Here is a 14327-nt window from a genome sequence, read left to right as displayed (position 1 = left end):
GTCAGATTTATCCAAGGAATTCAAGATTAGTTTAATATTTGAAAATCCATCAGTGTAATTCATCATAATAACAAACTAAAATGGAAAGGCCATATCACCTTAGTATATGCACAGTCATTTTCAGAACATTTCATCTTATTGATGCAAAAAGGCATTGGCAAAATCCAAATCTATTCTTGATTTTTTTAAAAATATATATTTTATTGATTTTTTACAGAGAAGAAGGGAGAGGGATAGAGAGTTAGAAACATCGATGAGAGAGAAACATCAATGAGCTGCCTCCTGCGCACCCCCTACTGGGGATGTGCCCACAACCAAGGTACATGCCCTTGATCGGAATCGAACCTGGGACCCTTCAGTCCGCAGGCCGACGCTCTATCCACTGAGCCAAACTTGTTAGGGCCTACTCTTGATTTTTTAAACAACTCAATAAACTAGGAAAGAAAGAGAAATTCCTCAATCTAATAAAGGACATCTATAAAGACCTACATCTAACTCTTACAATAAAACAAAAAAAGAAAAGCCAATTAAAAATGGGCAAAGGGACTTAAATAGACATTTCCCCAAAGAAGAGATGCAAAAGACCAACAGGCACATGTAAAGAGGCTCAACATCATTAGTCACTAGGAAATGCAATCAACACCAGTGAAGTACCACTGCATACTCAGTAAGGCGGCCATAGTAGCAGAACAATAACAATTCAGAAAATACCAAGTGTTTTCGAAAATAGAGAGAAAAAAAAAGCAAGAAAATATGGAGAAATTGGAACCCTCACACATTGCTAATGGAAAGGTAAAGGGATATAGCTCCTGTGGAAAACAGTTTGGTGGTTTTTCCATAAATCAAACATCGAATTACCACATGACCCATCATTTCTACTCCCAAAAGAATTGGAAGCAGGTGTTCAAACAAAAATCTGTACACAAATGTTTATAACAGCACTAGACACAATAGTGAAAAGGTAGAATCCACCCAAATGCCCATCAACTGATGAATGGATAAAAAAAATGTAGTCTAGCCACACAGTGGAATATTATTCAGCCATGAAAAGGATGAAGGACTGATGCTGCAAAATCTTTGAACTTTGAAAATATTATGCTGTAAACATTATAACCAGTCACAAAAGATTCTGTTTAGACAAAATGTCCAGAATAGGCAGATCTGTAGAGACAAAAAATAGATTAGGGCTGGGCTGGGTGTTGGTAGGAAGTGGGGAGTGACTGCTAATAGGTATGGGATTTCTTCTTGGGGTAATGAAATGTTCTGAAAATGACAGATTGTGCATATACTAAAAACCATCAAAGTATACACTTTAAATTGGTGGAATATATGGCACATGACTGATCCTCCATAATAAAAGGCTAATATGCAAATAGACCAAACGGCAGAACAACCGGTCGCTATGACGTGTGCTGACCACCAGGGAGCTCGCACAGAACATGGTGGGCGTCGGCCATGGCAGGATGGTGGAGCAGGTGAGTGGGGGCGCCAGATCAAGGCAGGGCGCCGGTCACTGTCCTCGGGGCGAGCCTCTGGTGGTTACTGAAAATTCTTTGCTCCCACGTGCCAGGCTCCCGCCCCATGGTCCCGCACAGTGCTTGCACCTGCTGCCAGCCTGGATGGCCCCTCAGGGGGAGGGGGAGGTAGAGAAGCCCTCAGGGCCGATCAGGGCTGGCACCGTCAGCAGTGCGAGCGGGGCCTGAGTGGTCAGCGCATGGAAGTGGTGGCAGGGGGAGTGGGGCTGCCGGCAGACAGGGGACGGGGCTGTGGCAGGAGGGGCCCGGGTGGGGGTGCGGAGGATGGGCTGAGACCCGCCCCTGTACCCCTGCAGCCTTGAGGCCCACAGTTCCTTTTAAGGTGCACCAATTTGTGCACTGGGCCCCTGGTATCTCAATAAAGATGTTATAAATAATAGAAAAGTGCACACACACCACGAAGGCACTCTCTGTGGAAGGTTTTAAGTGGATTAGGCCTCACCATAAGTTTAGATAAGTGAAGCTCGATGTAAAGAGCCCCCATAGAGTTTGGATCATTGTCATGGCTGAATTTTACAGGAGAAACAGCTACGCGGAAATTTAAGGTCACATAGCTAGTACAGGATGGAAGACAGAGTCCAAGCTAGGAGCTAGATGCCAGAGTTTGTGTCCCTGCTCTCAGCTAACGGCAGAATGGAGAACATCCATGGCTGCGAATCTCGGTGAGATAGCTCTCTCTCCCTGCCGCCAACTCCAGTGCTCATCAGAAAGCACTCATCACTTGGGTGCCTACCATCTGTTTAATAGACATCCCAGAAGTCTTGGTTTCAGCAATTTCTAGAGCAAAAATCAGGACAAAGCAATCCCTTTGAAGATATTCAGCATGCAGCTTCTCTCCTCCAGGGAAGTGATGTCTGCCTACAGGAATACTCAGCTGAGAATAAGATAGAAGGCTGTGTGACATAGTGCCTGGATGTCAGAGCAACCTGTGCAAACTCAGGAGAACAGCCACATGTAAGCTCTTCTGAATGTTCATGACTATCCAGGGCAACACTAATTCATCAGGATAGATTTAATATAGCATACTTTTCTCTCAAGATATTTCTGTGCTTTAAGTATACGGATTTGTTTGTTTGTTTAGCCCTCATTTTTATCTGATCATCAAATGAAGAGAAGGTCCAAAATCTCTGTCTGCATTTTGGATTATTTCTGTATGATAGATTCCCATATATGAAATAATCCCAAGTCAAAGGGTGTGAGCATTTATAAAGGTTCTTGAACCTCATTGCCAAATTGCTTTGCAAAAAGATGGAACCAATTTACACTCCCACCAGCAGTGTATGAAAATATATTTAAATGCAAATTCCAAACTGCAGAGAGGCTCCTTCTTGGGTATTTCACTTAAAATTTTGTTTATTGCTAAGCAAAAACTGACCTAGGGTGTTAAAAAAAGAAAGTCTGATATAAAAGGGGAGCAGATAGTTAAAACAGCTCTTAGGCAGAAATAAACTTTAGAAAGGCCCAAGTAGGATGATAAAAATTTTAAGGCATCATCACAAGAAGCACAGTTCTGAAGGGACCATTAACAATTTGGCTTGGATTGGGATAGCAGCCGCCAAGAGAGTCGGGTGTGGTCAATGTACCAAATTCCAGTTTAGAAAAAGGAGTGTATTTTATTTATTTACACTTCACGTGGTTCCAAAGACAATTTTTAAGATACCGTAAGGCAGGAGAAGGAGCATTGTGTATGAATCAATCCCGTGCAAGTGAAACAAACCCACGCCCCTGGAACCACTGTCAAGTCTTATCTCTCCCTGCGGGCCGTGCCTCCCCGGTAAATCCTGAGTTCAGTTTGCAACCACAGTGACCGCCGCTTCACATAATGGAGCACAGCGATTTTGGGGGGCATGAGGGTGGGGCAGGCAAGGGAAAGCCCAGACTCGGGGTACCAGCCCACCGAATTCTACACAAACTCATACGGTGCTGGGGTCTCAACCTTCAGCCAGGATCCCCCTTTGCCAGTTACTTGGGAACCGCCCGGTCCCAGCCTGCGAGTCTTCCATGACTTCTGTGCCCCCGCCAGGAAGGGCTGACTCCCGAGGGGAGCCGGAACTCGACTGCGCCCCTTTTCACTTTCTCACTTCGCTCCTCCTTTCCTGCTCCCTCTCCCTCCCTTTCTTTTTTCCTTTGCGTCTCCCCTTCTCCCTCCTCCTCACCTCCTTCCCCTGCCCCTTCCCCCGGACCGACCCTCCCCCTCCGCCCGCTTTCCTCGCTGCGGAGCCCCCTCTCCCCTCCCCACCCGCCTTCCCTCCTCCCTCTCTCCGCTCGCGGCCCGCGCTCGGCCAATCAGCGCGCAGCGGCCCGCGGCCCCGCCCCCCGGTGGTTCCGGGCGGGCCTGGCTGAGCCCAGGCCGCGGGTGCGGAGGGCGGCGCCGCGGGGCGGGGGCCGATGGGGCCTGGCGGGCGGGGGGCGCGGGCGCGGGGCTCGCCGGGACGCCGGTGTCCGGGGCTGTGAGGGAGAGGCGGGCGCTGCGGCCTGCCCGGCATGGGCCAGCCCCGGCCTGGCGGGGCAGAGCCGGAGGGGAGAGCGGCGCGGGGCCAGGCCTGCGGGGCGGGCGGCCCGCCCGGGGGCTGAGGTAGAAGTGGGCGCGGAGGAAGGGGCCGAGCCAAGACGGTGGGTGGAGCGGCGAGGGGGGCGGAGGCTGGGCCGCAGCGGGCGAGCGGAGCGGCGCGCCTGTCCGGAGCTCGGCGGCGGCGGCAGCGGCGCCTGAGGAGGCGGAGGCGGCGGCGGGCCCTGACGAGCGCCCGGAGGTGGCGGACGAGGCGCCGGGGGCCCCCATGGGCGGGTGTGTGGGCGCCCAGCACGACTCCTCGGGCAGCCTCAACGAGAACTCGGAGGGCACCGGAGGTAGGTGAGCGCCAGGGGGCAGCCTCGGCCCCCCATTGTTCCCGGCCCAGGCCCGGCCACCTGTCCCGGCCCCCGCGAGCCCGCGGGGAGCGCGGCCGGGGTCCCCGCGCCCCTTTGTCATCCCCTCCTCCACGTCACTCCGCGCCCCGCTTCCGGCCGCCCGCAGGCCGCGGGGTCGCCCCCTTCTCTCCTCTCCCCGCCCCGCGAGAAAAGTCCTCCGCGCGCCGGGCATGTCGCCCTCGGCCTCCCGACCCTCCCGCCTCGGCCGGGAAACTCGGCCAAGAAACTGCCTCCCTGGCCACCTCCTGCCTCTCCGGCCCGTTCAATTATTCAGGAGCGGGATGGCGGCGCCGGGGCTGCAGGAGCGCGGCGCGGGGGGCGGGGAGGGGAGCTAATGCACTCCCTCCGACGGGCCCCGCCGCCGCTCTCCGCACCCTGCCCTGTGCAGCAGAGCTGGCCGGTCTCAGCTTTCCGAGTTTCAGATGACAGCTGCCCTGGTTGGTTCCAGGTTGGCCATTTAAACCTGCAAGTTTCTGGAGCCCGGCTGGGGAAGCCCCCAGTGGCCACAGGCATTATTTTAACGCGGGTGGGGATCCGGGCTGCCGCTCGGGGTGCTGGGCCCGCTTGCCTTCGGGGTGGGCTAGTCAAATTCCTGTCCCGCTTACGTAAAGGAAAACGTGTAGGATGAAAGTACAAATGCCTAAGTGTCCGACTTCCCAGGAGGACCGGTACCTTAAAAGTTTTCTAACACGGAACGCACTTCTACTTTCTTGTATCCTGAATAGTTTGCTGAGGAAAGGTATTTTAATTCAGTCGGTCTTGTAGTACAGCAGTATAATAATAAAATTAATTCTGCCTTTACTTAAGTGACCTTCTACCGAATTCATGCTATAGCTTGTGTGCAGGTTAGAATGTTTTACTTAAAGAGGAAACATGTAGGAATAACGAAGGAGACGGTGTTGGTTTTGGTGCGACCTTATGTTAGATGTCTCACATGTGGGGCATATGTATAAGTTACTAAATTAAATCGTTGGGGGATAAAAGAGTTTACAACTTTTTCTTAGACTAAAAGTTGTTGCTTGCCCTGTCACTTCAGCTCCATCTATAAACCATGCACACACCTCACTTTCCGTTAATGAGTTTCCTGAATTGCATGATGCTTAGCCTTGCCACTTCATTAAAATCTGTGGGTATCCTGTATGATGGCTAAATCTTGGGCAAATAGTTGGAAAGGTCAGTGGAGCGTTTCTGAAAAAATTGTCCAGGAAAACTACTTTAGAGTGCATTTAAAGTCATACCAGTCTTTTTTGGTGGCATATTAACAGAGATCCTCAGCGACAACAAAGCAGGAAGATAAAAAGTATGATTTAAACCACAAAACAGCCTTGGGTTAAGGTCAAATTGGGGGTCACAGTGATTCTTCTTGCCTTAAAGTGGTACGTGTTATAGGTGCTGTTTAGTTTTAATTAAATTGTTTTACACTTACGTTGAAATTCAAATAAACATTTTTTTCTCTTCTTGGTAATAGACGAGCTAGTTTATTTCTTGTGATAGTGTGACTTAATGACCAGCCATGCATGCTAGTGTGGGCTTTTAAGAGCATGAAGTCTTGGGTTTTGGCTATTTATTACCAGTGGCATCTAGTTAGATAGCTATAGTATCAGTTGAAAACTGAGTTCCCTGGACCTTAAGCAGTGCCATATTTTTCCAAATTAAAGTTTAGGAAAAAAGGAACATAAACCTTTATTTTCTTCTGGAGAGAAGGCATGGCGTTGGGGTGGAGGAAGGAGCTGTGTGGGATAAAGGATTATTTCTGGAATTTAATTATGGAAGCCTCTATTTTCCATTATTGTCCTGATAGTTAAGAGTTAATTGTGGTTTAAAGGAGTTAGTTCAGGTGAGTGCTTCAGGTTAACAAATTAAATAGTTCTTGCTTATTACAGTAAGTTTTTGGTGGGAAGGGAAAGACTATTTTTCCTAAGGGTGTTGGCACAGATCCTTTGCATTTCAAACATTTAGTAGTGGTTAGTAGTTGTAATCTGGACATATTGGTTATGAAAATGTCCTTTATCAACGTGGAATAAAGTACAGTCTTCTGATGCTTTTCATAACAGATTTAAGATTTTCATGACAGATATAATTACATTCACAGTGTCATGCAAACATCATAGAATGGCAAATAATTGTGTGTATACCGAGAAAAACTTCCTTACTAGGTGCATTACTTGTTTGAAGGAATTTGAGAAATTTTTGCAAAAGACTGTAGAATGTAGAAATGATTTAATTCATGAAAGATTTGTGTTATCTGAAATCATTTCTAGCATCTTACTTTGGCATACCTTGCCTAGAATTCAGTTTTTGAGTTTTAGCTACTTTGACCATCTTTTAATGCCTAATGTTAGTCAAGACAGGTATATTTTGATAGTTATTTAACAGTTCTCTCCACGATTTCATGCTCCTAGGATTTTCTGTTGTTTTGCCATTTTTAGGTAGCACGTTCTGTATGGTTGTCTGCCTTATTATGATGACATTGTGATGTTTAGGACCTCTAGATTAGGTTTTAGCTCATGGCATTTGCTAAGGAATTAAATATCTTACGATTTTTAAAAATAAGAACTATGGGGTGGGGGAGTAATAAAATGAAATTAATTGGAGACAGCCAACTCGCTTCTTTGTTCTCTTTAATGACCATAGTGATGTACAAAGATTTTTACTTGCTGGGTGTGTCATTTATTTCATACATTGTGATATTCCAAAAGGACTGACCTTGGTGGTCACAAGTTTCCAGGTTTACAGGAGGATAACAGAATAATGGACATTCATTTTTTAATTTATAAAATATATTTTTATTGATTTCGTAGAGGAAGGGAGAGAGGGAGAGAGATGGAAACATCAGTGATGAGAGAATCATAGGTAGGCTGTCTCCTGCACGCACACCCCTTTCTCCCCGCCCCCTCTGGGGATCAAGCCCAAAACCTAGGCATGTGCCCTGACTGGGAATTGAACCATGATCTCCTGGTTCATAGATCGACACTCAACAACTGAGGCTGGGCGCTAGTTTCATTTTTTAATGGTAGTAAAGACACATAAAATTTGCCATATTAAGCTCTCATCAGAAATACGATTTGCAAATATTTTCTCTCATTTTGTAGGTTGTAGTCTTACTTTCTAAAATGAAGTCCAATATATTTTTCCTTTTGTTACCTGTGCTTCTAGCTTTAGTTTTGTATATATTTAATCCTTTGCTTATTGGGAAAGAATAACTCTGTAGTCAGTAATTCACAAATCTTTTAACTAACATTCTTAACTATGAATAGAAAGTTATTTTAAGTTTATTTCCTCTGTCTAATCTGGTAAAAAGGTTGATTAGCATTGAAATGGTTTTTAAAAAGTTGACAAAGGTAATTTATAAACCCACTTCAACTTTTTCTTAATCCAGAGATGATGGTTGTGTTTCCTAGGGATGCATTTTACTCTCAGCAAGTATTGACTACCCACAGTATGCCAACGTTGTATTGGTTGCTGTTCTAAAAATGGAAATCATGATCCAATTTCTTGAGTATATAAAAATCGCTTTTTAGGAAAGCATAATAGAATATGCACACGTGAAACAACTATAAAGCACTATATAAACATATAAATATACCATAGGATAAACTGTGAAAGTGCTGAAGGTGTAAAGGAAAACAAAATGATCTCAGCTGCTCAAAGGTGTGAGGTATGGTTCTTCAACTAGCAGCATTAGCATCACCTGGGAGCATGTTCGACCTGCAGAATGTCAGGCCCCAACCCTGGCCTACTGCATCAGAATCCGCGTTTTAACAAGTTTCCCAGTGATTCTTGCACAGTCATCTGGGGGAGGTTAACTGAAGGTGTAAAAGTGAATGACTGCTATAAGTAAGTGAAAAAAGGAAAGTGCTAAGAATTTAGTCATGAAAATTTCATAAAAGGTGGAGAAATGAGAAATCGCCTCTCAGGGCCAGACCATGGTAAGTGCCTTAGTAAACTGAATTTTGTTGAAATATCGGGAAACAGGAAAATAGGTCTGACTCTGAAACTGATAGATCTGATTGTACTTGAAAAGATCATTCTTATAATTTCAGAAGATGATTTGTTAACTTTTCATTCTAATGGGTATTTGCAGAAATTCTAGCCATGGTTTGTTACTCAATGGTCTAATAATACTAGACTTCTTGGACATCCAGCCCCAGAATATATCAATAGCCCTTGTATATTGAGGTTGGTGTCCTTTAGAGAAACACATTCTCTGTGAGACATGAGCTACTTTCTTCACCAAGAATATCTTGCTTATCTCTTCCTTATATATTTTCGGTGTCCCATATATTACTTCTACACATTACCTCACTTGGTTGTTTATTGACTTTTCTTATGCTTCTATTCTTAGGGCTGTGCCTATAATAAAAAAAGAAAGCAGTTTTGAGCAGGAGGAGGGCTGAAGATTTGGTCTCCTTCTATCCCTAGTGTGACAAGAGAAGTAAAATTATTTCGTATTTTCTGGATTGTTGAGCTCTGGGGCTTTATGAGAGTGATGGCATAAAATTTCGTACCATTTGGAGAGAGACATCCTGTGAAATCGGAGGCATTTATTTGATGTAAAGCAGAGGGAGGCTGATTTTACTAGTAGGAGTGGAGTTGTGAAGAGCAGACCAGAAGGAAAATAGGCAGCAAGTAGGTGTAGGTTGGAAATACAGTGATATCCTGGGTGAGTAGATGTGGTAGTATGAGAACTGAATTTAGGTCAGGGGAACTTGAGTTGGAAAATACTGGGATATGTGAAAAGCTGAATCTTCTTTGGGAAGAGATTAAAGCATTCGAGTTTACATTGCAAATTGCCATAGGATATCGTGCCCCTGCTTAATAAGCTACCTTCCATTGGGCTAGTCCCACTCTTTTTAATTTTTACCCCCAAATTGGTACTCTTATATTTTCTACGTTTTATATAAAGTATAATATATTTTTATAACTATACTAGTGGCCCAGTGCACGGATCTGGCACACTGAAAGGAAATTAATTGTGCCAATAGTTGTGCCAATAGTTGGTCTTCAGATACATTCTGTCAATGACGCCAGCTTCTTTCAGCTTCAGAATGTCAACAAAAACAACCAAATTCACGATCGACAATGACAGGTCGAAACACGCATGCGATTGGCACCAGCGAGAGCTTTATATGTATCGCGCATGTACTAGTCAATGTTTATTTTTAAATTGCCAGTGCGCATCATATGTACCAGCTGGTCGGTCAGAAGGATGGTTGGTCACTTAGCCTTTGATATATATGGATTTCTATATTTTCCACTCTGTTTTATATTTTTAACACAAAGGGTTGAGATTTCTCTCACCCACTCCACCCCCAGTTAAGATTATATTGGAATTTATGTTAGAAGGGATTTCAGAGAGGAAAGGAGAGGGAGAGAGAGAGAGAAACATCAATGATGAGAGAATCATAGGCTGCCTCCTGCACACCCCCTACTGGGCACGGAGCCTGCAACCTGAGCATGTGCCCTGACTAGGAATCAAACCATACCTCCTGGTTCTTAGGTTGATGCTCAACCACTGAGCCACGCTGGCTGAGCTGGAAAGGCATTCATTATTAAAGAAGATTCTTACTATGGATATTAAATGTACTTTTTTGGGGTGTGTTTTTTTTTACTTCTGATTTTATTTAGGAATCAGTTGCTAGTGCTTAGGCAGAAGCTTTAAGCCTTTAGAAATGTTAGGAGTTTTCATTCCTCTGATTTTTGATAGCTTTAGTCTATAACACCTCTCTTTCTTATGGAGAAATTTTAATAGATTTTATTTTAAAATCCTATTCTCTTACTGTAAATGCAAAACTTAGGCAGCAAATTTTGAGTAGTACTGTACTCAGGTGAGTCTCCTAATGAGAATGATTATTGATTGAGTGTTAATCAATGAGGAACTTTTGCCTTTATGTTAATGGTTAGTTATCTCTCTTGTGGCTTTTGACCAAAACACATTCTTCTCTCATTGCAAGAAAGCAGTAGGTTGGTTTTGGTAAGCAGCATGATCATGTTAATTGGGCATGGTGATCAATTTGCTGATTTAGTGATTCTCCCATTTTTCCTTACTGCAGACCACCTGAATGGTTTATCTTCATTGGGTGGACCACTGCACCTGATTCTCCCGTCGCCCCTCACCATCCTTACCCAGCTTTCTGCTTCTACTTATCGGGCAGTACTAGGCTACCAGTAAGCTCCTCATGATTCACTGGTAGTTCAAGGACCATAGGTTCAGACTTTACTAACGCGTATGTACTTAAAAATGCATGTGTGTTGGCCAAGAACAATCAGCATGTATTCATCTTGCATCAGCTACTTTGACTTGCAGTCAGCAAGAATCAAGTTTGTTTCTGAATATATTCCATCCATATATTGAGCTGAGAGGTTAAATATTGCTGAGTATACATTGGGTATTATACCATATTTTTGCATGTTTGCAATAGAACTTGTAGAAGTTTCCATTGTAGTTCTGTTTTCAGACATGAAATTTCTGTTGAAGTTAGATATCAAAGAAAAAATGTGTGAAAATTATTTAAAATGAATTTTACTTGTGTGGGGTCTTAATGGTATATATTTGCTGAAGACTTCACTAGGAAATGAATTAGTGAGTTTGAGGCTTCTCTGATTAAATTCTTACCCTCACAGGAAACCCTACATATAATTTTTTGCATTTAATGTAATTGGCTTGTAGGTATAAGCAAGTCAGACTGCTTTTTTGCATTGGTTCAGATAGTGTTATGTGACAAGAGTATCAAAGGGACAGAGTAACAAATAGTCCAGAACATTTAAGTTACAAATCTGCTTCATGATAAACTCATGTTCTACTTGGGGCAGACACTTTATTTTTTAGGTGAATTAAGATGGTTCTTCTGAAACTTAAAAAATAGCCAGCCTCCATTATTTCTGATTACTGCTCTGTGAAAGCAAATAGTTTGTGGTCTAATGGAGGAATCATACATTTAAATAATTAGGAAAAGTTTTAAGTCACTATAGCGATGCAAAAAGTAGTATTGGGAAGTTCAAGGAGTAGTAAGGGAGCAGGGCCAGAAAACTTGGCTGAAGAGGTGGCATAAGAAGTTGGTCTTGAAAGAGGAGCAGATGTAGAAAAGGCAGAAGGGAATTCTGTATGCAGAGGAAATAACTTGTATAGAAATATGAAAAAAAAACACAACAACACATGGCATTTGGGGGGACTGGCAAGTAGCTTGGGGAGTGGATAGGTGAAATGTGAAGTTATTAAGGTATGTTGTCAACCTTGGAAGGCATAGTTAGGATAATTGGACCAAGTTGTGAGATAATATTATCTATCCTAGCCTTATATAATAAAAGCCTAATATGCTAAATGACCAACTGTTTGACTGGCCGTTATGACATGCACTGACCACCAGGGGGCAGACGCTCCGACCGATAGGTTAGCTTGCTGCTGGGGTCTGACTGATCAGGACTAGGCAAGATGGGCCAGACACGCCCTGGAGCCCTCCCACAGTCCCTTCCCAGCCCCGATCGTGCACCAGTGCGAGGGACCCCACTGGTGCATGAATCTGTGCGCCAGGCCTCTAGTATATATATAAAAGCCTTCTCTCTATATAAAAGCCTAAGTGACTATTCGACCATCTGGCCGGTAGCTATGACGTGCACTGACCACCAGGGGGCAGATGCTCAATGCAGGGGCTGCCAAGCTGTGATGACTTGGCAGCTGCAGTGACTTGGCATCTGCGGTTCTCGGGTGATGTACCTGGAACGGGAGAGGAGGAAGCCCGATTCCAGGGTCCGTCACCTGAGAACCATCCTCTTGCCATCCGGAACCCTTCAGGGGATGTTGGAGAGCAGGTTTCAGCCCGATCCCCGCAGACTAGGCCGAGGGACCCCACTGGTGCACAAATCCGTATACCGGGCCTCTAGTAGGTAATACTGGTTAAATGCTTTATATTTTTGTTTTCTTTTTGTACATCTAACAGTTATACTAATTTCCATTCACTGCTACATTCTGAGGTTATTTTATACAAGTTTCTGATGTACTAGGTTGTCATAGTCTTTAACAGATCTTGTAATTTTAATGGATTGTCACATATTAAGCATAAAAATAGTTAGTGTTTTTTTTTACGTGTACATATATGTGTTTGTTCCAGATCAGTCTTTGTCTCTTGGGTCCTAGTTTTCTGGCATATGGAAAGAGTTTGGGTTAAGTTTTGCAGCTTGCCTGAGTTTTAATCTCTATTGAGAAAAGGCCATTATTAGCAGTGGTCCTTTGGACTCTGTTCCTTCCATTGTTGAAAAAAGAGAATTGGATCTTTTAAAAAAAAAAAAATACGTTTCTTTTGATTTTTTTAGAGGTAGAGGAAGAGAAAGAGAGTGAAACATTGATGAGAGAGAAACATTGATTGGCTGCCCCCCAAAAGCCCTCTACTGGGGATCGAGCCCACAACCTGGGCATATGCCCTGACCAGTGCACATGGTCACCAGTGACCTCTCAGTGCAAGGGACGACACTCAACCAACTGAGCTACACCGGCCAGGGAAAAATAGATAATCTTTATCACGGCTCTATCGAATTCTTGTTTGACACATTTTAAAATAATTTTCAAGTATATTGAGAAGTTGAAAGACTAGTACAATAAACACTTGAATATCTGTCCCCTGGATTGAACAAACGTATGTGTACATACACATATGCATTTGCTTAACTGAAAGTGAGCACAGACATCATGCATCTCTGAAAATTAGGGTTCTCCTACATAACCGCTGTCTCCTGCATAACAGCTAAATACCATTATTGCTCCTAAGAAGATTAACTATTATTTCCTGATTTCTAGTCCATAAGCAGAATCCCCCAGTCATCCCAAAAGTGTTTTATAGCTTTTTTTTTCAAACTAGGATCTAATCAGCATTTAGACATTGCATCTGTTTGTCTCTTTAATCTTTTAAAATCTAAAACAACTCCTCTCCCTTTCCTTCCCTATGACATTGACTCTTCCACCCCCAACATTGATTTTATGAAGAGTCTTGTGAAATGTACCACATTCTGGATTTGTTTGATTGTTTCTCTGTGGGATCATTTAGTGTATTCCTCTAGCCTCTGTATTTTCTTTAAACTGGAAATCAGGTAGATCTAATTCTAATAGAATATGCTTATTTCTAGGTTACAATGGTCCCAAAATCCAAACTTTATCCAGTTCTTTTCTGCTAACTTTCACACTAGAATAGCTTTTCATTAGTGAATAAGCCTGAGCCTGAAAAATCATTTGGTCTGGCCCAGCCAGCCATTAGGGGTGAGTTAAATGTTTGACCAAATATAGCAGGCTAATTTTTAAGTTGACAATTTTGTATAGACCCTCAAATGATGTTATAAATATCCAAGTGGCCCTTGGCAGAAAAAAGATTCTCTACCCCTGCTAAACTTTCATAGAACTATTCTTCGAGTACTATTTCCCTTCTCCCATTTCCCCCCAACTGTCAAACGACAGTTTTCTTTATTGAGGAATAATTGACAAATATAATTTATATTGAAGTGTACAGCATCATGATTTGATAATAGCTTTTCGGTCATTTAAGGTTTACAAATATAATTAACTAGAGGCCCAGTGCACGAAATTCGTGCATTGGGGGGTACCCTCAGCCCAGCCTGTACCCTTTCCAGTCTGGGATCCCTCTCACAATCCTGGACCACTGGCTCCTAATCGCTCACCTGCCTGCCTGCCTGGTCGCCCCTAACTCCCCTTTCCCCCCCTCCCCCCCGCCAGCCTGGTCGCCTCTTACTGCCCCTCCTGCTGGCCTGGTCACCCCCAGTCTCCAGCTACCCCCCTCTGCCGACCTGGTCGCCCCCAACTGCCCCCCCTGCCGGCCTGGTTGCCCCTCACAGCCCCCCCCCCCCCCCCCCCCCCCGCCGGCCTGGTCACCCCACGCAGCC

The 14327-nt window shown here is 44.2% G+C and overlaps 1 protein-coding gene across 1 annotated transcript in view; it reads left to right on the top strand.

Annotated features, from left to right (window-relative positions):
• The first annotated feature begins 3965 nt into the window (after positions 1-3965).
• UBTD2 (ubiquitin domain containing 2) overlaps positions 3966-14327 on the top strand; it is a 30745-nt gene continuing 20383 nt past the window's right edge. Inside the window, 3 exon segments of the mRNA XM_054718145.1 lie at positions 3966-4382; positions 10496-10549; positions 10552-10596. Coding sequence (XP_054574120.1) covers positions 4313-4382; positions 10496-10549; positions 10552-10596 — 169 coding nt within the window. The 5' untranslated portion in view covers positions 3966-4312.

The sequence above is a fragment of the Eptesicus fuscus genome, chromosome 6 (genome assembly GCF_027574615.1).
Source record: "Eptesicus fuscus isolate TK198812 chromosome 6, DD_ASM_mEF_20220401, whole genome shotgun sequence".
Lineage (NCBI taxonomy): Eukaryota > Metazoa > Chordata > Mammalia > Chiroptera > Vespertilionidae > Eptesicus > Eptesicus fuscus.
The sequence above is the reverse complement of the archived record's forward strand: the minus strand, read 5'-3'. Positions and strand labels throughout refer to the sequence as shown.